The 27,885-nt window shown below is 46.4% G+C and overlaps 1 protein-coding gene across 1 annotated transcript in view; it reads right to left on the bottom strand.

The window, feature by feature from the left end:
- Window positions 1-27,885, bottom strand: part of DENND3 (DENN domain containing 3) — a 566,116-nt gene that overhangs the window by 337,594 nt on the left and 200,637 nt on the right. Inside the window, exon 6 of the mRNA XM_086966276.1 lies at window positions 8,283-8,402. Within this exon, the coding sequence (XP_086822402.1) occupies window positions 8,283-8,402 (120 nt within the window). The remainder of the gene's footprint in view (window positions 1-8,282; window positions 8,403-27,885) is intronic.

The following is a 27,885-nucleotide window of genomic DNA, read 5'->3' as shown; positions in this document are numbered from 1 at the left end:
CAACAAGTCCTAGGGTTCACAGTATAACTAAGGCACACAAAGAAAGCTCGTCCATATGCATATACTTTGATCAATAGATTGAGTATGTACACACAGGACCAATGAGTGACATTCAGATATGTTCTGACCTAATCTCTCCAAAGTACAAATCACATCTAGTTGGGTTTTTCAACAAGAACTATTCACAGTTGTGCCAACTTAAGCATAGTACCTCTTTTTGTAGAACTTGACTTTTGCCAACTGTTCCATTCTCTTTTGTAAATTGTGTGGCTCAGTTCTTGGAATAGAGGTACTCCATGTACAACTGCAGCAATTAGATTTCAGCTTTTAATAAGATTTCACTTGGAGCTATCTTTCAACATAAGACTGCTTGTGCCATCATTCTATAGCTAGCTACCAACTTGCAACTAGGTAAACTCTAAGCACTTCAATGGGTGCTACATGTTATCATAGCATGACTCCTTTCCTAAAAATCGACCACAAATTGCCCCAGATCTACATCTTCAGGTTCCAGTTGAACTCACCGCTCATAATCACATGCTGCCCTTGATTTAATTGTCGACCTTGGTCTCTGGCTGCAAGACGGCTTGCTGCAGAGCAATGATTGAATGTGTATGTTCTACACCCTACCCATTCTCCGCCCGTATGTTTACGGTCTTTGCCAAAAACACTCCCATTGATGTTCCTCTAAACTCTTTGATAGCATCGTAAAAGGCATTTTAGAAATTATATCACTTTTTTTCCTATTTGTACAGGCCAAACACTACTCCGGTTTACCCTTGAAGATGGAATGTGGTTATGTCTTTCATTAGAACTGACTGTCAGAGTACCTTTCATTTCAGGATAAGATTCTGCAGGGTATGAGCATACTATCCAGTGGTACTTTGCAAATGTTTTGGCCAGTGTCAGCCCCAGCCCATTTCTCATCATATTCTGTAGTCACCTACGTGCAAGCTCTTGAGCTTACAGCTTGTCCGCTGGAGACCTGGCACTGTGAAAGGAACCAAGAAGTGCTCATGTGGCAAACCTTTCAGCTGACTGTCTTCACCCACTACGCAACTACGTTTTTGAGGGGGCCTTAGTATAATATTACAACCACATTTGGGGGAGGGGGGTATAAAACAATCCACCTATTCAGGTAACAGAAGGCCAAACACAGACTGTGATGGTATGTGCCTCTGTGAGAATAGCTCACAGCTTTAGAGTCAGGCATGACAGTGTATGCCTACATGTGCCATAAAATGCACTACGCCTTAGAAGTCGCACAAAATCGTTCTAGCTAGAGTGTAATATTAAATCGGTTTAATCAACTGCTGACCAGAACCACTATGTCTCACTCACGCTTTAAGTAGCTCATTATATATAACAGAGGAGAGCCCAGAAACCCTTCTAGGCCTTAGGCAAATAAATAATAGCAAGAGAGAATTTGAATGTTATGGATATTGGCACTATTTTGGAAATGGAGAAAGGAAAATAAAAATTGATTTACAGCTATTTTGAGTAGTCTTCTGATATAAGAATTAAAATCAGAAGGTGAAGAAAGTTTAAGTAGCCAATTAGTGACTAACAGATCATTGATGACCAAATAATAAAATCAATCTGTCCCGCCTGGACCCATTGCTTCTTGCTATTAAGTAGCTCATTAGCCAAGGAGGGTCTACCTCAGATTTTTTCTCAGAGACTGTATATCAGAATTCAGCAGATAGGAGGGTGTCCAAGTGTCTATAGGTTTAATCACACACTCTTTTACACCTTTCTTTAATCCTCACTCCAGCCTTAAAATCTTCAGGAGCTGCTGTCTGCTCTGGTTGGGGATTCAATACAGTATCAAAAACGTCCCCTTTCTAAAGAATGTTGAATGGGTTACAGATCTGCTTCAGGGATGATACAATGCTATAGACACCATAGCAAAGGTGTTAGAGAGGAAGAAACATTTCTCTTGCTTGTACTTTTTGAGAGACTGCCGATTCTGATGATTGCTTGAAAGTTCTTGCTGCATATGAAAGTAGTAACAAAGCATGCCAATAAACTCTCCATTGTGTATAGGGAAAGGGAACAATTCATTTGTTTACCTGGTAAGTCTCTCTGATGTCTTGGGGTAGCGATCTTGGGCAAAGAAAACAAATACTTGCACCGCTTTATCGACCTGACCTTTGTTCTGTTTAAATGGATCATAGCCATGGCTTGGAAGTTAACCGCTCCCCCCAGATATTTGGGAATGGCTTCACATGCTGCTGACGTGGACCAGAGCCGAGCCACACACTCTTAGATTTTTCCGTAAAGGGGCGAAGAATGGGAGATGTATTTGATTGCAGTTGAAGCCAAGACCGATGAACGCCCACCTTGAACACACTGAGCAAAGTACACACTCACCCGTGATGCACTAACAGGTGACATTACAATGACCATGCCATCAATTCTCTTCACACACAATGGTACTTACCCCATGCACCACTTTCACGCACCCCCTGCAACAGCCCCCTCCATGCGCAAACACCTGATCACACACCCCTCCTCCAGAGACTCAGTCAGCCCTCCATTCCCTTCCCGGTGGCACGACTGGCAACCACCAGACCAGCACACCTGTCATCACCATGCATTGGCACACACTCACGCTGGCCTCTGGCACTGTTCACCGCCGCAAATGTGAAATGAGTGCGAGTGGATTCAGCATTCCATGATTTGCATCCCACGGACCGTTCCGCTCTCAAACTGTTGAACTGTTCTCCCCTTCTCTCTCTCCCCACATCTCCCTCCCCATCTCCTTACATAGTGGGAGGCCACTCAACACAACCTGTATTCTTTACTTCGACCTGTTTAAATACTAAACATGCATCTTGATGCCTTAATGCACATGTACCTTATACGCTAAGAGCTCCAAGTAGGGTCCCTTCTTCCTAGTCAGGGTAAGGGGGATACACTTCTAAAATAACCCCTGCTCACCCCCTTGGTAGCTTGGCACGAGCGGACAGGCTTATCTCAGAGGCAGTGTGTAAAGAAATTGTGAACACTTTAAGAAAATACAGTGAAAACACTACAAATTGACACCACACCGATTTAGAAAAATACGTAATTCTTTATCCAAACCAGAACAAGACCAAAGCAACAAAAATCCACAGTGCAGTAATAGAAATCTGATTTTCAGATGGTAGAAATAGTTCAGTGGAAAGCAAATTACAGATGCAACACTTTTCACACAAAGTACCTTGGATGCGTCGCGCACACAAACAAAAAGGGTCGCAGGGAAGGTGATGCCTCGGTTCCTTGCTCCGGGGGAGGGGATTCTTCGGTTCCTTACTGCTGAACAAGCGATGTAATGCGTTGGTTTCTCACTGCATGGGGAGGTGATGCGTCTGTTTCTTACTACATCCCCCAATGATGGGACAGACCTAGCGCCTCGATGAGACAATCCAGGACGATGAGTGGGTTCTTGCAGCCGCACAGCAGGGCTTGCATCGGAATCGGTGCGGTGATATCAGTCTTCGGAGACCGGTGAATTCGATGCAGTGATTTCTCGAGCCGCGGGCAGGCGCTACATCAGTTTCTTCGGCGATGTGTCGGAAACGGGTACGGTTGCGTCGCACTTCTCGGCATTGAGTTGCTTTTCCAGCTCCGAACAGCCAGGACAACCTCCAGAGGCCCAGAACAGCTACAGGCACCTCTTGGCAGGTCAGAACTCCCAGCAAGGAAGTTCAGGGGAGCTGGGGTTGAAGTCTTTGTGTCCCTGGGACTTCAGAACAGGAGGCAAACTCTTCTTTAAGCCCTCAAGCAAGGGGAGATAGCACACAGCAAATTCCTTTTCTTGGCAGAAAGTAGCCACTGCAAGCCAACCCCAGACAGCAAGCAGCACAGGGGGGTAATTCTTTTTCAGTTTCTCCAGCTCTTCTCCTTGGCAAAGGTTCCTCTAGATTCCCAGAAGTGATCTAAAAGTCTTGATTCTAGGACCCTCTTTTTATAATACAAAATAATTTGTTCTCTGGTGGCAGAGAGTGTCTTTGCTCAGCCAGAACCAGTTATGTCCTCTCCGGTGCAGCTTCCTGGCTGGAGGTGGAGACAGCATTGTCCTAGGCAGACCTGGCCCATTCAGAGGTGAAAGATCTCCTCCCCAACTCTGACTGTAGCCCAGGTCTTTTCAGCCCAGCCCAGACTCACCCTGTGACGTTAGGACACACCTCAAACCCCACTCCGGCCCCCAACGTGGCTGCCTGAACAGAATGCACATCCCCAGCCAGACAGTCAATACACAAACTAGCAGAGATAAACTAGATGGTTGGGCAATAAAATACCTACTTTCTAAAAGTGGTATTTTCTAACCCAGAATGTAAAAATCACCCTCACTAAAAGGTGCACCTTAACATTCTGAGTTCAGGCATATCAAACTTTATTTTCCTATCTTATTCCCATGGGCAGTAATACTCAAATGATGTTAAGACAAAACTCCCCATTTTATCCTACGGGGAAAGATAGCCTTACGATAGTGAAAAACGAAACGGCAGTATTTCACTATCAGGACATGCCACACACATCAGGGCATGTCCTACATTTCACATACACTGCACCCTGCCCCCACAGGGATACCTTGGGCCTACCTAAGGGGTGACTAAATTGTAAGAAAAGGGAAGGTTAAGGCTTGGCAAGTGGGTGCACTTGCCAGATCGAAATGGCAGTACCAAACTGCGCACAGACACTGCAGTGGCAGATCTGAGTTGCTTTTGCAGGCTGCTTATGTGGGTGACACAATCCGAGCTGCAACCCCACTAGCAGTATTTAATTTACAGGCCCTAGGCACACACAATGCACTGTACCAAGGACTGACTATAAAATAGGCAAATCGTGCAATTTACAGGGAGCACATGCACTTTGGCACTGAATAGCAGTGGCAAAATGCACAAAGTATCTAGATGAGCAAAGAACGATGTCGAACACACAGCAAAACACAGGAGGCAAAGGCAAAAATAAAGGGGAAACCCACAACAATGATGTCAGGTCTAACATTAATAAAAACATTTACAAAAAAAAAAAAGGTCTCTCTGATGTCCATAAGAGAATTTGCTCAGTTTGGGTATTTCCACAGAATTTGAAACTGGAACACATCACTTGTTTTATCTCTTACCCCCCTATCAGAAATGCCCACTGGAATTCCTACTTACATGTTGTCATGACCGGAGTAAAATCCCTGGGTATAAGGGTCAGCAGTAGTATAGAGTTGATTATCTATAAAAATTACTGGTGTGGCTATATCAAGTGTATATGTTTGGCTTAACCACTGGATTATGCTCCCAGTGACGCCTAATGGGACACACAGCATTTGCTAAAGTAGTGGTCCTTCCAAAATTGCTATAGCTTAACACTCTGATCCCACCTCCCAAATAGTGGTTTAAGTCACCTCAGTTTCTGAATGATACGTTTAGCCAGGGCTGGGCAACAAGCTAGAATTGGGAGGGGGACTGACATTACCCTTCGACCTTCCCAAATTTGAACTCAACTTCTTAGGCGCACAGGCTTTCTATGCACATCGCTGGTCCCATCTGACTCCTCTTCAACCACATATGGAAGTTGAAGAACGTGAGTCCAGAAAATAAATCTTCAAGTTAGAATGCTGTTAGATCTGGCATCTTTTGGCATGTTACCCCTATCTTTTTGCTTTTTGACCTCCTGGATTTGAAATTGTATTATGGATCAGTGTTTGCATGATTGGCATATTTGATTTACTGTTAAGTCCTTAGTAAAGTGCACTAGGAGTGTCAGAGCTTGTAAATCAAATGCTGCTACTGGGCCTACAGCACTGATTGTGCCACCCACACAAGCAGTGTTTCAATGTGTTCTCAGACCTGCCACTGCAGTACCTGCCCCTACTTTCTTACTGCCATATCGACTTGACAAGTGCACCCACTTGCCAAGCACTAACCTTCACTTTTATTACATGCAAATCCCTGAGCCGCTGCTTGCACCCCGACCTGTGGGCACTGCACTCCGCAACACCTGGCTCCACCGCCCTGGTCTCACCGACGACTACGCTGAACTCGACACCCGTCGCTGCCCAGTGGTTTTCGGGCACCACTTGAAATTTACATGACGCCTATGTCCCGTCCCACACCGCAGTCTGGGAAGACCGATGCCAGCTCCCATCAACCAGCACTGTTGCTTGCACACCCCGTCAGAGCCACCTCCGCACAGCAGCCCTGGTCTTACCAACACCGCTGGATGACAGTCACTGAGTCGATGCCTGCACCACGATTTGAGGGCACTGCACACTACACCGCTATGCTTCGCATCGCAATCACGACAGTTGCCACAATCGGCCCGCACTGACGCAGTTGGCCGGAACCAAAGGATACTGTTTATAAGTCTGCTGACACCAAGGCTGGTCTGCACCAATGCTGTCGGCTGAAACAGTTGGATTCTGTTTTTTGCTCCGCTGTAGCCCCGGATGGAGCTACCGGCTTCATGGAACAGTCTTTTTAAGTCATTATTAAAAAGTGTATATTTTCTATTACTACATGTTGGTCTTTTATCGTCTTGGTCTTGTTTGCACAGATAAATATTGGTTTATTGTGCCCTTTTGTAGTGTTTTCACTATATTACTGTTGGTTATGCGCAAATGCTTTACACACTGCCTCCGAGATAAGCCTGACTGCTCATGCCAAGCTACAAGTTGTTCCCCAAAGTCTTCCTTCAACCCCTACATTTCTTCCTAGGTTTCAGTTTTCCTTCTGTTTAAAGGTAGTTTTGTACTGCATTATAAAGAGAAACTAGCATTTTTAAGTTTGATGTCATTCTTAAGTGGAGCAATAACTCTTAGGGGTAGAACTTAGTTATATGAAAAAAACTAGAATAAACATAATCTGTGTGACACACTTAGCCATTGGGCAAGCAAATGGGGTACACTACAATAAGTGAGATAACTGAAAGGGTGCCATTTTAATCTGAAAGAATGTTTAAATCTCAATTTTGGTCATAGGTTAATAAGAGAAGACAATATATCTAAAGTGTTTTTCACCCATTAGATGCTTGTTTGGCCAAGACTAATATTTCTTACTTTCTCTTACTCAGAAATGTACATTTACACATCACATTAGGATCCACTTAGCCACAGCCCGGTCCAGCTCAAAACAGATCCAAAACTTGTCCACAACCAGAGACATTAATGGCGGTAAAGATGAAGCATCCAATGCCCCTGAGACCACCAATGGCAGCAATAATGAAAGCACCAACAAAACTGCTGCACCGGCTAACTTGACTGGATGCATAAATTGCTAAATATCTGCTTGGCAGTTGGGGATCCACTCCTGTGCTCTTTCCTCAGCTACGAGGTGCACCCCTAAGCTAGGTATCATTGAAGTAGATCTGGTAACTCAGAATAGGCAAAGCATTACATCCATTAAAGAGAAGAAAGCACAAGGTGAAATTCCAGAGACTATACAATAACCGGATGAAGAGACATTATTTGGCTAAAACTCTCACTCTGAGATAATTATCCCAGCTCTTTCAGTCTATTTAGATTTGACAAAATATCAATAGTTTCATCTCTATGTAGTCCTGAAGATTACAAAAAGTCTGACAACCTCAAAATTTCCTCTCACTAGCTCTGAACCCCCACACTCAACCTTAAAGATCATCTGCACCACCCCAAAAGGTCATATATGGGGGAGGTAAAAAATTAGCAAAGAAATGAAATACAGCACACATACCTGGCTACATCTGACAAAACGATTATCCTAATCCAGCAAAACCAAAGCCACTTGAAAGAACGTAGTGCAAGGAGGCTTGTACCATATGACCGATTACATCAAAGCCAACCACCTTACCATTAAAAAACAAATCCAAATATCCTTCTTTTATTTGTACGGCTTCATTTATCTTGTAGGTCTTAAAAAAGGTCACATACGAGACTCGCTCAGAGATGGAGTGGGTGGGAGTAGTGACAGAGAGGATTGAAGTTTCAAATTCACATTACAAGCTTCCTTAAGAAAACAGAACTTAAGCTCTTAACATAAATGATGGAGGGGAAAAATTATTTTGCCCAAAGACAATGGAAGGAGCAGGGCTGCTAAAGCAAGGGTAAAACTGGAGATACGAAAATTGGATGGGGGAGACAAACACTTAATTGGAGGAAACATATCTAACGTTTATTTAGAGCTTATGTAGCATAACTTTTTGTTTTAGAACCCATCATGTAGGTATTGTTGACCTATTTGGTGTTCATACAAACTATAAATACTCTCAAATCAAAAAAATACACCAGCTGTTAATTATTTAACTACAAGAAACAAACGTATTACCTTTAGAACTTGCTCAGGTGTGAAGCACAGCAACGGGGTGTGAAGATCCAAGTCAGTAATATTGCTATCTGGATCCATTCGTGAAGGAAATACTATATTTAGAGGCTTCATATTGAATATCTGTTAGATCAGATGTACAAGATTTTAAAAAGGAAGACAGTTGCATGAAATACAGCATCCTAACAGTTGATAACAAAGAACCAAAGAGGTAAAAAAGGAAAATGTAAAGAAATACACAAACCCATACAATCAGTTCAGTTCAATATTCTTTATTCGGTTGCCATACTTTTTTAGGAAACCATAAAAGCACATAAAAAACATTTCATAATATAAAACGTTTTTTTTTTAAAAGACGTAGATAAAAAGAGGGCTGAATCAATTATACATAAAAACATTTATACAGTGCAGGAAATTCATAGATAGTAGTATTTCAAACTGCTCAAAGTGTTAATGGATCGGGAATTAATCATAGCTATGACTATATTTAATACATGCCTTCAAAAAACAAGTAATTGATTTGGCACAATGTTCAGTATCTAAGCATTGTAGTGCAAGAAGCGCAGGACGACAACATCGCAAGCCCAAGAGTTTCAGTAGAGGGATAATCCATCTCCTTCGTGGAAACTCATAGTATCAGCAGAAAAATACTATATGCAATGAAGATTGTTCTGAGATTTCATCGCAAGGACACAGTGGGAGATTATTGGACCAGTCACTCTGCTTCGGGAAAGTTATTAACCGATGGTAGATATTAAAACGGAACAGAGTCAATAGATATTTCTCGTCGCTATTCAGGTTGTACTGTAAATACGGTTGCACCCCGAAAGATCTGGATGGCTAAGATCTAGCGATTGGAGATTTTGTTGATTTCTTGGGTTAGTCGTAACTCTCGCAGATGGGATTGGCATAAAGTTTTTAGGTTCTTCCTTGTTATTTCTACAATGTTTGATGGATGGAAAAAATAAGGTGCTAAATTTAAATCTTTCAGAAAATAACGCACATAGACCAACCAAGGGATGTTGTTCCATTTATCCAACCCAAGACAGTCAGTAATCAGAGAACGTGTCAATTTGCAGTGTTCTGTTTGCCAAACAGGATGCCATAGGAGAATTGGCTGGATGCTAATAATATCTGTTATATAATCCAAGCGTAGTTCAATGTGGCAACCAAACGTCGGTGAGCTCTGTGGGACTGCCAGCAAGTATCTTATAAAACCGTCTCTACCTTCTGAAGGGGATCTGCAGCAACATGACCCCAGACCCCAGCGCCGTATATAGCTACGGCGAGTCATTTCGCCTGGTATATTTTTATCATTTCTTGGGGAGGTCGCTTCCCTAACTTTTGGGCGAATGCTACCAGAGCAGTGGTAGCTCTGAGAAATAATAGCTTTCTTGCCGAGATAGCTTGTTGCCAGCGAGACTTATTGTCAATTAGGATACCTAGATATGGGTAGGAGTTGGTACATTCCAATTTGATATTATAAATAAAAATAGCTTTTGTCTTTTTTACACTATTGCCTACATGCATTACAAAAGGTTTTCTTAATATTAACCATAAGGTCTAGGCTTGCCATAAATTGACAATATCTATCAAGGAGATATTGTAATTGGAGTGGTGTTCTGGCCATAATCACCGCATCGTCCGCATATAGTAATGCAGGAATTGGACGGCGATCGATTACGAGCAGGTCCTGACTCCATTCCAACATTGCAGGTTCTAAACCATTAGTATAAAGGTTTAAAAAAGAAGGGGGCCAAGACAAAACCCTGTCTGACCCCCTTTGCCACGGGAAATGAGTCAGTAAGTTCCCCTCCATGGCCATATCTAACTCTGGCTGAAGCCTCAGAGTAAAGTTCTTGAATAAAGGCAACCAACGAGGGGTCCACACCCACTTTCAAGAGGATTGACCACAGCTTTGAATGGGAAACACAGTTGAACACTGCGGACAAATCTACATAGGCCAGATGTAAATGACCACTCTTTGCGCCAACGTATTTTCCCATTAACAGGAAGAGGTTTAATGCTTGCTCTACGGTTCCCAGACCCTTGTGGAACCCATATTGTAAATCAGATATTATGTGGTTTTCAGTTGCCCAGTCCTGTAATCGTTCAAGAACAATTCGGCCTGCCACTTTACCAACGGAATCCAGGAGGGAAATGGGCCTGTAGAATATGGGAAGCAATATTGAGGTGGACAAAGATTTAACTAAACCTATTGTGGTTGCAGCTTCAAGAACCCGAGTAAGAATTGGGGACCAAAGATCCAGGTTATGGGCAAATAAATCCACCGGCACCCCATCAGGGCCTGGAGCTTTCCCAACTTTGGAGGCCATCAGGGCACTGATAACTTCGTCATGGTCAAACACTAGGTGGATCGGGTAAATTGGATGATTGTGAAAAACACCCCTCCCGTCCAGTTCTGTGTGAGTTTGATTAACGCATATGGGTGTGCCACAAATTTTTGAGTAATTGACCCAGGCACTTCTATTTTTGGAGTAGAGTTTAAATCTATAAAAAAGGGAGCTTTGACTACATGCCAAAAGGTAGTACTGTCATTCTTACAACAACTCAAATGGAGTTGATCCCATAGGCCATTTTTTATATCCATCTTACACTTTTTTATAGCCAAGTTGTACTCCTTTCTTAGATTTGTAATTTCATCTTTCTCTCTAATGGTCTTGCGTAGTGCACCTTTTAATCAGGAATAGGCCTCCGTACATTCTGGATTAAACCAACCCTTTTTAGATTTATGGTTAGCTTTCTGTTTTCGAAACAGCTGTTCCCAAATAATATTGGTAATATCCATAAAACTGGACAATATCAGCTCGTGTGGGGAGTCTAGATTAAGGCATGCGTCCAGTAAGGGGAGCGCTCGACTCACCACTTTAGCTGTTGTTCCAACCGGATCTACTTTTGCCCACTTTATTGAGTACCCGTTTAAACTTTCCAAACTCAGTGCTAGTTGGATCAGTAAGCTGGGTGGGCTACACTTTTTGATTGCACTTGGTACCAACAGGGTGATACAATTTGGAAAATTATCACGTAAGTGATCTTTCATGTTTTGGGATATAAGTATGAAATCAATTAGGCTAGAAAAGCCCCTTCCATTAAATGTGGGGGAAAACTCAACAGCGGGGACTACAAGTTCATTGGCAAATCCTATCTCCAGGGTAAACAGGATCTCGTTTAGACGATTCCCATTGTTTTTTTTTTGTTTTTTGTTTTATAAAACATTTATATTGTTTTGCAGCAAAGAAACACCATATACAACAAGCATGTCAGCATCAAGCAACATCCCCATGTCCCCAACCCCTTATCCCACCCACCTCCCTCATGGTCTAAGACCTCACTGTTACCCATCAAATGTTCAGTCCATATGGTTCCCAAAGTTGCCAGCTGTAGGAGCATATGACCCACGACATTCACCCCTTCTATACCAACCAGGAAGCAATGTGTTTGAGTCCTTTAGAGTCCTCCATCCAGCCTGTGATAGTGTCTCCATTTAGCCCATACTCTTCGGAATTTCTTCGGGCACCCTCGTGCTTTGTATGTAACCCTTTCAGCCGCCATGTAGAGGTCCATTCCCCTCCTCCTTTCCTCTAGCTGTGGTATGTCTGGTTCCCCCCACTTTCTGGCTATGTCTCTCTTAGCCACCACCAGGGCTAGCACTAGGAAGATCAGCTGTGGCCTGGGTACATCTACATCGTTAGTCATCCCCAAGAGTACAAGTTTTGGGTCTGGCGGTATGTCTGCCCCTAGCACCTCTCCCAATTCAGCAAGGACCTCCCCCCAGTATAGTTGAATGTTTGGGCAGGACCAGACAGTGTGTAGGAAGTCTACCCTCTCATGCCTACATCGCAGGCAACTGGGGTCATGTATTCTCCCCATTTTATATAGTCTTACTCTATCAAAGTAAGCCCTGTGCAAGATCTTGAACTGGATCAGACGGAGACGCGACTTAATCACCACCTCCCTGGGGTGCATCAGCACCGCACCCAAATCCACGTCATCCATATCCACCACCTCTTGTTCCCATGTGGTTCGGAGCCCCTCCAGCCTATTAGGTCTGTTGTTCATAATGGTCTTATACGTGAGGGATTCTGAGCGGCCCTCCAAGGGCGCGTATTCAGGGAGTGCTTCTAACAATGCCCCTTCCGCTCTCCATGCATGTCTTAGTTTGATGTACTTAAAAAATTGGGACCGGTGGAGCCAAAATTCCGCCTGTAGCGACGGGAATGATTGCAGTGCCCCCTTTTTGACTACGTCTCCTAAAGTAGAGATGCCTATGGCGTCCCAACCCTGAAACCCCTTTAACTTGCTGATTTCCTTCAGCCATGTGCAGTCCCATAGCGGCGTCTGTTTTGTTGGTTTGTGTTCCCACCTAATGGCTTTCGTGGCCCTAGTCCACGCCCCCAGCGTGATTTTAGTAGCCGGTAGCAGCCTAGCCTGTCCCTTCCCCCCGTAAATGTAGTGGAGATACGTGTGGGCGCCCATGATGTGCCTTTCCAGCGCGTAAGTGGGGTGTGTGGCCGGTGTGTGTAGCCATTCATTTATGGGGGGCCAGGTGTTCCGCCCAGTAGTAGGCTTCTAGATCTGGCAGTGAAATTCCCCCATCGTATTGGTGTCTCTGCAAGGTTGCCAGTGCTACCCTAGGATGCTTACCTAGCCAGAGGTATGACCGCAGATCCGCGTGTATGTCTCGAAAGACAGAATTCTTCATAGGGAAATATTCGTTCTGGAAGGCGTATAGGAATCTCGGCAGTAAAATCATTTTAAACATGGCTGCCCGCACAAGAATCGTCAAGGGGAGCGTCTGCCACTTGCTAGCATCTATTTTGAATTTACGTTGGACCCGGGCAATGTTACGGTCGTATGAAAGGTCTCCATTTGTTGTAAGAAATATCCCTAAGTACAGATATCCCTCTCCAGTTGTCTGCAGTTTCGCAGGCAGGGAGGGCCAACTGTCCCTACCTCGAGGGTCATAAAGAGTCGATTTATGCCAACTGATCTGATATCCAGACTTAGTGCCATATCGGTCCAATTCAGTGAACAGTGCCGGGATCGTGGTCTCTGGTCGCGTAATATACAGTAGGACATCATCCGCGTATAGTGACAGTTTTTCCTCCTGTGCCTCCGCAGCCCCTATCCGATATCCCGTAATTCCTACGTTCTGCCTGACCGCGCACGCCATCACTTCGATGGAGAGGGCGAACAACAGGGGGGAGAGGGGGCATCCCTGCCTTGCTCCCCGTTGTATAGGGAAGGCCTTCGACATTGTCCCATTGATCCTAACTCTAGCACTCGGGTGCGTGTATAATAGATTGATTTTGTGTCTGTATTTAGGTCCAAATCCCATGGGTTCCATTACTCCCTCCAGAAAAGGCCAGTGGACAGCATCAAATGCCTTTTCGGCATCCAGAGACAGGAACCAGTGAAGTTCCTCCCTGCTCCCCACCTCCCGAAGCCAGTTGTGGGTCCTCCGCAAATTATATCTAGCTGCCCTTTCCGGGATAAACCCCGCTTTGTCAAGATGGACCGGACCTGATATGACCCGTCGGAGGCGGAGAGCCAGAATTGTGGCATACAGCTTCACCTCCACTTTCAGGAGGGAAATAGGGCGGTAGGACGCGCAGTCCTCTGCTGGCTTCCCGGGTTTGTGGATTGGGATAATAGTGGCCTGTCTGAGGTCTAGTGGGAATTGACCCTCCTCTTCGGCGCCCCGGAAGAGGCCCAATAGGTGACGCGTCAAGAGGTCCGCCATTTTCTTGAAGAACTCCGCGGGGAACCCATTCGGGCCGGGGCCTTCCCTGCACGAAGCTTGGTCAATGTGACTCTAACTTCCTCTTCGGTTATGTCTCCCTCCAAGTCTAATCGATCCGCCTCATCTAGAGTCGGGATATCAATAGGCGCCATATATCGCAGCGCCTCCTCCTTTGACCCCACGTCGCGTACTTGATAGAATGTGCTATAGCTCTCTCTCTCCTGCTTAGCCATGCCAACAACTTGCCAGATTTATCTCCTACATCGTACACACGGTGTAGGGTTGCCAGTGCCTGCGACTTTCCCCCCCCCCCTGTCACTAGGTGACTATATTGAGTTTGTAGGTCTGCAAGGCGTCTAAGTTTCCAAGGATCCCTCGTGAGTATATGTTTGTCTTCCATCTTCAGTATGCGGGTTTCCAGTTCCTGTATCTCATTCTGGACTTTTTTCCTATCTTCCGCCAGTCTACACTGTGCCCTATGCCTTAGTACCACTTTAAATGCCTCCCAAATAACTACCCGGGAGTCCACCGAGTCCACGTTTTCGGCCAAGTACACTTTTACGTCTGCACGTAAGCCCTTCAGGATTTCCGGGTTTTGTAGGTCCCAGGCCGATAGTCGAAGTATTTTGGGTCCTTCTCTCGACCTCCACCTACCGTTATGAGTAATGGGGAATGGTCTGACACCCCCTGGGCACAGTACTCCGCTGAATCCGTAACCTGTAACGCCTGCCGTGCCATAAAGACATAGTACAGGCGGGAGTACACTTTGTGTGCTCCAGAGAAGAAGGAAAAGGCCTTGGCTTCCGGGTGAAGCCATCGCCAGACATCAAGGAGACCAAGCGCTGTTATGGTTTTGGCCAATGGTGTCAGTCTGCGATCTGTCCCAATCGCCTGTCCTGTCCATCCCGAGGGTCATTACATCGTTGAAGTCGCCCCCAAGAATTTTGATCGTGTCAGATGTATTAAGGATGATGTCTGATACTCCCTTCAGTGTGCCTGCCTGCAATTTGGGTGGGGCTTAAGCCGAGATAAAAGTGTATTCCCGCCTTCCCCACATGCTGCGTACCACTACGTCTGTGTCCTGTTGATCCGTCCATGTCTGCGCCACTCTCATAGGTGGATTTTTTTTTAATCAGGATTGCTACTCCTCGCGAGCCTGTAGTAAACCCTGCGTGCGCTAGAACTCTATACTGTCTGCCCGCCAGGAAAGCGCATTTCGTGCCCTGCAAGTGTGTCTCCTGAAAGAGCACTACATCAGCCCCCGACCTCTTCACATAGTTGTTGACCAGGCCTCGCTTTACCTTACAACCTAGATCGTTGACGTTCCAGGTCAGGACCTTAAAACCCCCTCTGTGTATGGGTTCTCTTTCTGGGCTACCCATAGGTGTAGTCTTGGGATGTTAATTGCTGGGCACTTGCGTCCCATGGTGGGATTTGCCGTGGTGAGCGTGTGTGTGCTTGATATGACATGTTAAAAAACATTGCTATCCCTCCAATAAAATATCTTGAACATCCCCAACTTTACCCCACTCCCCCCTCCCTACCTTCCTCCCCCTTCGGTCCCACCATCTACCCCCTTCTACAGCAGGACTTATCGGCAGGAAAAGGTCTGTCGCCCTCCCCTAGTCTCCTTCCCTTCCCCTGACCTACCCCAACTTATCAAACAAAGCGCAGGTAAGAAGGATAATATCCCACTGTACCCACAGTTCTATGTGGCAGTTCTTTATCAAAAACGATTAGATAGTAAAGTAACCAAATACTAGGTAGAAAGATAACATTTATGGGGCATGTAAGCCACTTGCGTGTCTCCGGTCAGTCCAACCGATATCTCGATCATCCAGTTGCTTTCTCGCTCAGGTGGGAAGGTCTTTGTCTTCGCCCTGCACAGGGGGCCGCCCGTATCCGGGTCCTTTTCCAGTTCATTAATAGCGACCACCAAAGGATGTAGTGATTGAACTTCATCCTCATCGCTCCCTGACGTAGCCCCCTCCTCTTCTTCCTCTCCCTCAGAGCGCTCCTTGGCTGCCAGGGCCCGAAATCTGGAGCCAGCCTGAGTGTCCTGATGAGAAGATGCAGAGTCCTGGGTCCTCCTGGGGTTCCTATGTTGCATTGAGTAAGGTGTTGTTTGAGTCTTCCTCAACCCCCGCATTCTGCGTCTGCGTTGCGGTTTCACCATCTCCCAGAGGTTGCCATTGGAGGGGCCTTCCGTCTCCGAGTTCCGCCCGTCCTCTTCTCGCCTCCGCGTGGGTGGACGCTCCTCCAGCCACTGCCAAGCGTTATCTGGGTGAGTGAAGAAGTGCGTCTTGCCCTTGTATATTACTTTGAGCTTGGCCGGGAAGAGGAGCATATACTGTATCTTCAAGTCTCTAAGTTTGGCTTTAACCGTATCAAAAGATCGGCTCATCGTCTGCAATTCCTGGCTGTAGTCTGGAAAGATCATGATCTGGGTGTTCTCGATTCCTATCTCGCCCGGCTTCCTGGCTTCTCGCAGTATCATATCTCTATCTGCGAAGTTGAGGAACCTCGCTATTATCGCCCGAGGCCTACCTCCTACCAGTGGTTTGGCCATGAGTGTTCTGTGCGCTCTTTCAATGATAAAGCAGTTCGACGCTTGGGGCAGGATTTCATTCAGCCATGAGCGTAGAAACTCCGCCACGTTGGACCCTTCGATTCCTTCCCGAAATCCAACAAAGCGGAGGTTGTTGCGTCTCACCCTGTTTTCCGCATCATCGACCTTCCATTGGAGTTGCTTATGGGAGGCCATCAGGTCTTTGACATCCTTCTGCAGGGCATGGATAGCGTCCTCCGCTTCGCCAAGCCTTGTTTCGGCTGTGGTAACTCTCTCCGTGAGGTTTCGGAAGTCCTGTCGCAATAGGTTGACCTCCACTCCCACTTCTCCAATTTTCACCTCTAGGGCAGCCCGAGAGGCCTGTATGTCTGCCCTGGACGCCTGGATCGCTCCCATCAGTAGGGCCGTGTCTGTGCTCGCCCCAGAGCCCTCTGTAGCATTGGATGGAGGCGCAGTCGCAAATTTATCTATGGGGCCGTGCTTCGGGACCTTGGCGACCGGGTCTTTCTTCCCCATTCCTGTACGGTCTCGCAACCGGGGAGGAGAGAGGGCAAGGCCTGTGTTCCTGTCAGCGGTCCGGTCACCTCTTCTTCCCTCCACCGCGTCGCCCCCACGAGTTCTCCTTATAATGTCCAGCAGGTCGCCCCTATCCGCTTTCCTGCGCAACCCCGGGTGGCTAGTACTACACCCAGTAGTGGTGCTCTCCTCGGTGTCAGGCTTCTTGCTGTGACCAGGGCACACAGTATGGCGCATACGTCATGCCTGCAGGGCTCTGCCAGTCAATGAGGGGGACAGCGCGACCCCGTCTACCCCTCGTCTCCGAGCCGATATTGCCAAGGGTGCCGCTCTCCCCTGGGGAGGAGTGGTGGTTGAAGTCAGATTAATATGGGCCCACTTGCAGGTCGTCGTGTTCCGGCTCTCATGGGCCTACCTCATTCAGGCGCTATATCGTGAGTCCTGCAATCGTCTTCAGAGAGGAGGCCCCCAACTACAAGCCCGTCCCCCAGGGAGCGGGCGATTTGCCTTCTGGTCCGCTGTCTTCCAGCTGCGGCCGCCGCCGGAGCTCTTAAGCGCCCCCGTGGGTCTTATCCCCCAGTGCCTCTTGCCGACACTTGGCTGTGGGGGTAGGGGCGAGGGCCTTCAGGGATCCATCCGCGGCCCCCCTCCTGTTTCTGTGCCGCACCAGGGAGCCGCGGCGTCCGTTGTAGCGGAGTACAGGTAGGTGCCCTTCTCCCAGGTTACCCCCACTCGCCGTCTCTAGCCCGTTAGGCCGCCCTCTCCTTTGTCGGGTGATGGGGGAGGTGCCTGCGCCGCTGCAGCGCGGCCGGAGTATAGCGTTCGGCACCTCCTCCCGGGGTGGCTGACTAGGGTCTCCAGGGCTCAATCGTTCATGCCCTTGGGCCGGGCACTGTAGCGGCGGACCCCTCCTTACCCCCACAGAGTCTCAGACGCTCCGGTCCTCGTCTCCGGTCTAGGCCCCAGTGGTCGCCGCCATCTTGGGTCCAGCTCCGGACTAGCACGCCCCCAGTTGCTCCGTCTGTTTTCTGGTCCAAATTACCTCCGGGGGCCATACTGGGCAGTCTCCAAGTATCTATGCACCTTCCGCCACCCTTTTGGAGTGGTTATAGGCTTCTGGATGTGTGGAAAAACGTCGGATCAGTGTCGGCTGGACGGAGCTCCGTCTAAGTGCGGCTTACAGCGCCATGTTGCTGGCCACGCCCCCTCGACGATTCCCATTGTTGGTAAGTGAGAAGTGAGTTAAATTGCTCTCAGATTCATCCTGAATTCCGCATTTTATGGTGTTGTTATCTTTGCAAAGTGTAAGATTAAAATCACCTCCCCAAATCAAATTAAATTATGTATTCATAAATGTATTCTGCATTTCCATTAAGAAATAGAAAATTTTATTTAAAACGTGGATTATATCCTGAAAAGGCAGATTATTATAAAAATTTACTATAAAATAAGTGGATGATTTATTCACCGCTATTTTAAGAATTTGGTAGTTGGGGTCCTGCTCCATCTCAACTATATCTTTAATTGGAATCTCATTAGAAATATATATTATTAGGCCTCCTTTGGCCCTGCCCGAAATGAAGGGTTGGGCGAGTGAGTTGTAAGACTTTTACCCCTGAAGATGAATTGGGGAGGTTAACCAAGTCTCTTGAAGACAGACAATATTATATTTCCTTCTCAATTTTACCCAGGAATGTAAATCCATTTTTTAACGCAGCCCTGCTACATTCCAAAATATCAATGTGAGGTTAAGATTAGGATCTTTTGGGGCTCCTAAATTTGGATGGTCGGGAAGTACGTTAGGTACTAAATCAGGGTTATGAACAGACACGGATAAGGACAACTCTGCCACACTTGGGGAAAGCACACCAACATCTGGAGATCTGTCTAACATTAAGGTTTGAGGGTCCAAGAGTAGGTTGGAGTGGACTATGAATTTATCTGAAATTAACATTTTAGGTTGGGTAATAACCTTACTGGGAGAAGAGTAGAGCAATCTCCCCATCTGTGTGTCTGTTACTTTTAGTCATTCTTTATCGTCCAGCCCCGATAGTGGATTAAATCTATTCTGGGTGAAATAAGTTTGGGACTGGTTATGGACACCAAATTGACTTCTCCAAATAGGGATATTCAGATTTTTCCTTACCGGGGGGTAGAAGTATCCTAGCGGTAGAATATTGATCCCTTGCGGGTCTAGAGTGTGATTTGCACCTAGTTTCAAGATCTCTTTAACTAAAAGAGGAGAAGCAAAAGTAATTACTATGCAATCACCCCTAAGCATTTTCTCCCTAGATCCCACCCACTTGACTCTCCTAACCATCTTGAATTACTTGAATAAGTGATTGTTCAAGCCTACCCTAGTACTCAGCCAGTGCAGTGATTTGTTTTCTAACGCAGCCCAGGATTCTTCTTCGGGGCTGGTTTGGTGTGGTGCATTGGCCAATACTATGACGTAGGGAGTAGCTTCTGGTTGCAGATCTAAGTGTTGGTCTGCTACAATAATTTTTTCCCACGTATAGATACATTGTGAGAGAGATTGCACTTGACCTGGGGCAGTTGTAAGTGATTGTGGAAGACCGGCCTGGATACCTGATGGCCCATCAAAGGCATTGCGTTGGGTGTCTGACTGTTGGTACGGCAGTTTGTCAAAGATTAATCTTGTGCTCATTATATCAGGAGAACTGCTCTTAGATGTTACGAAGACCTCCTGGGTAGATGTTTCTTAGTGGAGGGATGTAAAGTCCCAGTACTACTACCCTTAGGGATCATGGAATTGGCAATACCCTTCGATTTATTGATGGGCATAATAGGTTTGGTTAACTTCTCGGTGAAGAGTTCCTCAATATTAGCCATCCTTGATGTTAATTGATCTAACCTAACCCTTACATAAAGGTCCAATCGTTCAACAAATGAGACTAGACTCTTCATATCCGTTTGCGAGTTGGCATTAATACTGTTTGAGAACTTTCTAGTTGGTTGAAATTTTCTCTGTCCCAGATGTTTTTTCGCTGTTAGTGGAGGTTTAACTATTTTTTTCAGGTCTGGGTGAGAGTGTACGGCGGCTCGAGTTGTGTTTCTACCAGTCTCAACGGTAATGTCTTCAGTTACACTAGGGTTTTTAGACGTTTTGGGGGGGGTTGGTAAGGAGAGTCATTTACGAGAGAAATAATCTCGTCAGGGCATGCCTGAATACATCTGTTATGTTGTTGATCTGATGAATTCGCTTGATCTAATTCAACCCTTTCAAGTTGGGAGGTGGAATCCTGGTTTAATCTTGAAGTTGTACCCTCAATTGACTCTTCAACCGAGAGAATCTGCTTATCCAATACACCCACTGCCGCAGTTAAGTAATTCAATAATGTCTGCTGGGAATTTGTAGTAACCCCTTTGCTGGTTTAGGGCCCATTTGCTTCCTCTTTCCCATAGTAGCAGTCAGAGAGTAGCATTGTCCCCCATGATGGCCTTCTCGCCAGACTCTATGAGATAGGACTGCGGGGGACGGTGCTCAGCTGGTTTTCCTCCTTTCTAGCTGGCCGCCGGCAAACGGTCTGGGCCTCGCCAGATTCCGCCGTGATGCCGCCACTGGGAGTCGGGGTCCCACAGGGCTCTATTTTGAGCCCGACCCTTTTTAACATCTTCATGACCCCTTTGGCGGCGCTGGCGGAGTCGGTTAGGGCCCAGATCGTATCCTACGCAGACGACACCCAGCTCCTCTTCTCGTGTAAGAGAGGAGGAGACTTTGATGGGGAGAGTATCCGGGATTGCCTTGGGGCTGTTTTTCAATGGTTCCAACTGAACAGCCTCAAGTGCAATTCCGATAAGTCCGAGGTACTCTTCTTTGGGTGCGATACGGAGCCAGACTGGCAGGCTTGGTGGCCCATCAATATGTTCCCTCCGTCTTGTTCATCCCAAACGGCTAAGAACTTGGGGGTCAAGATGGACAAGGGGCTAACGTTGAAATCCCAGATCCTTGGTGTGTCGGGCACCTGCTTCGGCCTCCTTAGGATGCTGCGGAGGTTTCTTCCCCTTTTGTCTGAGGAGCACAGGAAACTGACTGTGCAGGCCCTGATCGGCTCTAGGTTAGATTATTCGAACGTTCTTTACCTGGGCCTGCCAGAGTATCTGCTACAGCGGCTCCAAGTTGTGCAGAATGCTGCCGCGAGAGCTATTTTTGGTTTGAACAGACGTGCCAGTGCAGCGGGCTTGCTGCAGACGTTGCATTGGCTTCCAATCCGCAAACGGATTGCCTTTAAGGCTTTGACGTTGGCCTATAAGGCTCTCCATGCGGTGGGAGCAAAGTACCTCCAAAAGAGACTTGCCTTCTACCATCCGGCCCGTTCTCCGAGGTCAGAATCCCTGTTTTTGGCGGTTGTCCCGCGAGTGAAGCGAGCTCGCCTGGGAGGTCGCTCCTTTGGACTACTGGTGCCACAGTTGTGGAACTCTCTGCCGCTCACACTCCGGGGAGCCACCAGCCTACTTGCTTTTAGAAAAGGTCTCAAAACCTGGTTGTTCACCCAGTAGGCCGCTTTGTTGTTTGCCCTCTCTGCCTTTTGTTTTCTTTTAACTGTGTTATGTTATTGTGCTGTAGCCCTCCTTACTCAAAGCGCCGGGACACTCTTTTTGAGTAGCCGTGCGCTATACAAAAGTAAATATAACATAACATAACATAACATAACTACAATAGGTGATTAGTACGAAGTTCCACGGGACACAAATGACAATAAAGGAACAGTTATGCAATTTACAGAATAAAACTAAGAACGTGGTTAAGACCAGAAATGAATCCTAAATGTAACACAAATAGAACCCAAGTGGGACCCAGGGGTCACCCAGGGATCCCCACCACACTCACTCAATCACTCAGATTTGCTCGCCCCCCGCGTAATATGGTCAGGGCTGCAAAAAGTCCACGATAATCAGCAGACACAAAAAAGAAACGCAAAGGAGAAGAAGAGGAGAAATGAGCAGATATAAACCACCCCCAACTGCGGTTTTTAAGCAAGTCAGTACGAGACAATAAGGGCAATTCGGCCCTTACACAACATACAGACTGTTTAGTTGAATGTTACCAGAGGGTTCAGTCGTTTTGTTCAGTTCCAAACAAGTCCTTAGCTTTGCGACCAAGGGACCTGGCCCGGCCCAGCCCAGCCTCCTCTGGCCTTTGTAGTCCTCCGCCTCACTGCGGCCACGCCAGGGTTTTGAGAGGCTGCGGCAGCGGGGGGAGACCGGCGTCAGGGGCGCGATGCACGGCGCCACAAACAGGGAGCCAGGAGATGTCCAGGTACAATGGCAAGCAGGTTTGGCCAGAAATTCTACAGGAGCCCCACGCCACTGGGACTCTCGTTGGTTTAAATGCCCCTCCAGGCGCGGAACAGGTGTGTGCGGCTTCCTGGCCCTAGGGACGCTCGGGATTGTAGTCCCCCCTCACTGTGGCCGCGCCAGGGTTTTGAGAGGCAGCGGCGCAGGGGGAGACCGGCGTCAGGGGTGCGATGCACAGCGCCACAAACAGGGAGCCAGGAGATGTCCAGGTACAATGGCAAGCAGGTTTGCCAGAAATTCTATAGGAGCAATCAAAAAAATCTATACTAATGGTATTATATCATTTAGGACCTCAGATCACAAAGACTCAAGTAGACACGCTGAAATCTAGGAGTCACAAATGCATGCATATCATTGTAATCACAAAAATCCAGAGGACACAAGTGAAGATCTATGCAAATCCTAGGCTTACAAAGAGATGCCTGAATGGAAACAGGCATATTTTCTGAAGAGAAAATCTGAGGGTTTGTTGCTGCGTTTAAGGTGTGCATTCTCTTACCTTTTTCTTTTGTTCTCTCTCTAAGATGAATATACTTTTAGGGCTGACAGATTTCAAAACAACATTTTCCAAATTTAAGTCCGTCCTTATTCACACCTGCAAAGTTACAACTGCCAGGAAGTGCCCATGTAATGTTGAAAACACGTCTTACTGACAGAATTCCTACTGTGAAAGTTCCACCTGGCAAAGAGGCCTTGATTTACGAATCCAGACGTGTTACATTTATGTTTGTAGGTAACTTTTATGCGCACTTAAGTTAAATGTAGGTGCACCGAGCAGTATTACAATTAGACTCTGTAGTTGAAGCATTTTATCAGATAACATGCTGAAAATATTAAATACTTGTACGGTTATGGGAGCACATTGCCTAAACAATATATGCTAAAGTCTAACATCATTTGCAATTTAATCATCAAATCCTGACACTTATTTAAATTTGTTAAGCACCATGTCAAACCAACTTATTGTAATTCCAAAGGAAAATATTATAGAACATTTCCAATGTCCATCTTTGCTTAGATTCAGCCATTTAAATTGTTTTTGTAGAAAAGGTCATTACAGTCTTCAAAAAGGAGACATGAGAGAGGTGGTTGCAACACACTGAAATGACAGAAAAAAAGAGGAACGTTTATCAGGTAATTATGGGATGTGTCGTTATGCACAGTGGTGGCTATGATCATTTACCGGTGATGTCAAGGTATACCAGCAATAGTTAAAGTTAGAGAAAAGTAAGATGGACAAGGTTGAGAAGGTTAAGAAGGACAGTGCCTACAAGCAGAGAGAGAGAGGGGAAAAATACAACTCAAGTTTAAACAATGGTACAACACCTTTCATAGTGTAATAAAGTTTTGCTTTTACGAGGTCTGCCAAGTTCAGTCAGGCCTTGCCAAGGTCAGAAAAGGTGGTGAGTTGTGAAAGTGGTACAGAAGAAGAAGAACATACTCTGAATGCCAGGGGGTGCTCATAGCACAAGCTATGAACAGCGCAGCATACACTCAAAACGGAACCAGTGCAAAATTACATATAGTGTGGTAATCACACGTTGTATCACGACGAATGATAGATAGTACATTTTAAAACTGCAGAAAGAAAAGTTCCTTGTTCGGTTTAAACTGAATCTATAGTTTAAGTGTCTCAGACCAATGCCAAGATGGCCTTCGCCTTCATTTCTGAGACTATTGAAATCAACAAGATCAGCTCGAGCAGCTCCGTGTTCATCTGGAGAGCCAGGTCTAGAGATCCTTTCTGAATAGGTGCAGTTTTGGGCTTCGTCTGATGCGGAGGGGCAGTTCGTTCCAGATGTAGGAGAAGGATCTGCCACCCACTCTGGCCCTGTGGATTCGGGAGACCGTGGCTAGGGCTAGGGGCTAGGTTGGCAGAGCGGAGGTTTCTCTTGGGGGCATGTAAGGGGATTCTTTCGTTGAGGTATTGGGGTCCGGTGTTGTGGAGGGCTTTGTAGGCATGTGTGAGCAGTTTGAAGGTTATTCTTTTTTCGACAGGGAGCCAGTGGAGGTCACGGAGGTGTTTGGTGATGTGGTCATGTCTTGGGATGCCGCGGACTAGTCTGGCTGTGGCGTTCTGCAGTTTGCGTAGGAGTGTTTTGTTGAATCTGGCATAGAGCACATTTCTGTAATCTAGTCTGCTGGTGATGAGTGCGTGGGTGATGAGTGCGTGGGTGATGGGTGCGTGGGTGATGGTCTTCCTGGAGTCAGGGGGGATCCATTTGAAGGACTTGACAAGAATGCGGAGGATGTTGAAGCATGTGGAGGACCCAGCGGTTCATGGTGAGTGAAGAGTCGAGAATGATGCCAAGGCTGCAAGCGTGGTCCGTAGGGGTGGGAGGGTTTTTCTGAGGATGGAGGGCCACTGGTGTTGTCCCAAACTAAGTGGGTGGAGCAGAGGATGAGGACTTTTTTTTCCCAAGTGGAGCTTCAGGCAGGTGCTGCTCATTCAGGTTGCGACGTAATTCATCCCTTCTTGGAAGCTGTGCCTGGTATTGTCGGGTTCCTTGGTGAGGGAGAGGATGAGCTGGGTGTCGTCGGCGTATTAGACTATGTTGAATCTGTGTTTTCCGACGATGGTAGTGAGGGGGGCCATGTAGACGTTGAACAGCGTGGGGCAGAGATTTAGGATCCTTGGGGAACTTTGCATCTCATCTCCGTAGTTTCAGAGAGGAAGGACAGGAGTCTCATTCTTGAGTTCTGCCTGAGAGGAAAGATCAAATCCAGTCTAAGGCAATTCCCTGGAAGCCAGCGTCGTGGAGTCTGGCAGTTGGTGTGCGGTGGGAGTCTGTGTCGAAGGCTACGGAGAGGACTTGGAGGATGAGGGCTGGTGTATGACCTTGGTCAAGGAAAGAGCTGATGTAGTCGGTGGCGGCTTTGAGGGCTGTCTCTGTGCTGTGGTTGCTGCCGAATCTAGATTGAGAGGTGTCGAGGATGTTGTTGGTGGCGAAGGGGAGAAGAGAGATGGGACTGAAGTTCTTGAGGTGTGTCGGGTTTGCGGAGGGCTTCTTGAGGAGGGATTTGACTTTGGCGCGCTTCTAGTCTGTCGGTCTCGAAGGAGCAGTTGATCATTCATCGCAGTTTGGGTGTACAGCGGTGGCGGCACTGTGGAAGATGAGCGGTGGGCAGGGTTAAGTGGTGTTCCGGAGTGGAGGCTTTTCATAGGCTTTGCAGGGTCTTCTGTGGCAAGAGTGGTCCAGGTGAGGAGGGTCGGCTGGATGGCGTTGCTGGTTGGGGCGTGTTGGGTCAGTGCCCTGGTCTTAGCCATCGAAGGTGTCGTAGAGCGTCTTGATCTTGTGGTGTAAGAAGGATCTGAGTTTGTTGCAGAGGTCTTTGGAGGGAGCGACGATGGTAGTTTCACTGTTGGGTCTGGTGAATTATTGTATGATGAGTTCCTTGGAGTTGGAGAGGATTCTGCCTTGGATGAAGTTTCTCTTAGTTGATTTGATGAGTTGGTGGTGTGCCATGGTTGCGGCCTTGTAGGCGGACCGTGCTTCTGGGGTTCTGCTGTTTCTCCATGTTTTCTCCAGTCGTCGGCAAGAGCGCTTGGATTCTAGGAGGTCTGTAGTGAACCAGGCAGCTTTCGTGTTGTATCGTCTGGCGGAGTAGTGGAAGCATTGCTAAGAGGAGGAAATCATCAAGGCAACCCACAGGCACGTATGCCGCTTCCTGTACAACTCCTGGGAGCTTCATGGTGTTTTTAGCTGCTCATCAGCAAATGTGGGACCAAACAAAAAGCAGCGTTGCAAATATACTTCTTTCAAACATTTTTCCACAAACTGATATTATAGCCATTATAAAACAGGTTGAAAAACAAAATGTATGGTATGGTAGGATGCGCAGGATTTATGCAGATCCAGGTAAGGATAAAGTTCCCTGGTGAACTTTATGAAAATCCCTCCCTGCAGCACACTCACCAGGTAACACACATTCATGTCTCAATCATGAAGTTAGAATCAGAACTCTATTCTTTTACATCAGAGTTCAGTTAGCTTATCGTAGATAGGCATCCACTTCACACAAAAAAGCAGTATGCAGGAGGAGAACCATGTTTGCAGTAAAGGTGGTGCACGTTATTCAAGTCTGGGCCTTCTTACGTATTAAATCAAAGACTCTTAAGCCACATCTTTAGTGTTTACTGAAACAAATGTGTCAGATAGTTATAGGGACAGAGCCATCTCTTGAGGTTAGCAGGTTCTCTACCATTTACCAACATAGGTCATTTTAGATGAGCCTTAATAGGCCCGTCCAGTTAAATATTAAATAGTGGTTGACCCTCGAATTGGAAACCGTTCAAGTATTACAGAAATAGGAGAGTTTTTAGAGATCATCAGGACAGTAGAGTTGGTTGGGTTTTTAGATCTGACAGAGAAGAAAGTTCTAGATTGAGACTGCTGCAACAGGGAAATGTGGGTTTCTTTTCTGTGCTTGGGAGGAACCACCCTCTCAGATGGACACTAAAGAACAAGAGAAAAGGGGAATGCTGCATAATTTAAAAAACACTAATGTATGAAGTATGAAAATTAGATTGAAACTTTAGAGGGATTCATAACAGGAACTCATAATGGAGGGAGTACTTTACACCTGATCCATAAACTCTGTCACCATAGTAAATGAAAAGAGCAACCTTTCCACATCTCTGTTCTCATAAGCAAGACAGGCTCTGAGGTTAGTGCAAGTTCAGATCATTTCAAACAGCAGAATCGAACTGTTATCTCAAATTGTGAAAGTAACCGAAGACCCGATTTAGCAAAGCGAACAGTTGTCACTTGCCTTGAGCAAGAAGCGCGCAGAGCTGACACTAAAAAGCAAAAATAATCAAACCTATAATTTCATTACAAGTTAAACTGCGGGCTTCACATCAAGTAGCAAAAAAAAGCAGCATTTTGAAAGCGGTTGCTGAGGTGGGGTATAATTAGACAAACATTGAATAGAGCTAGGATACGCAGTACAATTTTAAAACAAACAATATTTTCTAAATAGCGGTAGAAGACGTGATTAAATAGGAAGCACTATGCCTACAGATTTAAGGCATATAGGTAGTAAAATTGTTCTGAAATACAATAATAAACATTAAGGCACTAGTACTTTATTGAAAACAGAGGTGAGAAAGAATAGCCGGCGACTTGAGAACTTGGAGAAGACAGATGCAGACAAACCAAACAAAAAAACACAAAATAAATGTAGAAGTCACCCAGAAAAAACCCAATGTGTATGAAATAAAAGAGAAGACTTTCAAACTATGGACGAAACATAACAAGAAGGTCAAATGAACAACAGTATACAACATTCGTTGATGGAAGAGAGTAGTCAGAATGGGAGCATTCTGGAAGTGGTAATGAAAGCTGCACACCATCAAAAGATGCGTGGCGTAGCGGGCGAAGATGGTGGACGCAGCTTGCTAGAGCTCCCACCGGCCCGACATTGATCCGCGACAT

This window comes from Lissotriton vulgaris, chromosome 4_1 (genome assembly GCF_964263255.1).
Source record: "Lissotriton vulgaris chromosome 4_1, aLisVul1.2, whole genome shotgun sequence".
Lineage (NCBI taxonomy): Eukaryota > Metazoa > Chordata > Amphibia > Caudata > Salamandridae > Lissotriton > Lissotriton vulgaris.
The sequence above is the reverse complement of the archived record's forward strand: the minus strand, read 5'-3'. Positions and strand labels throughout refer to the sequence as shown.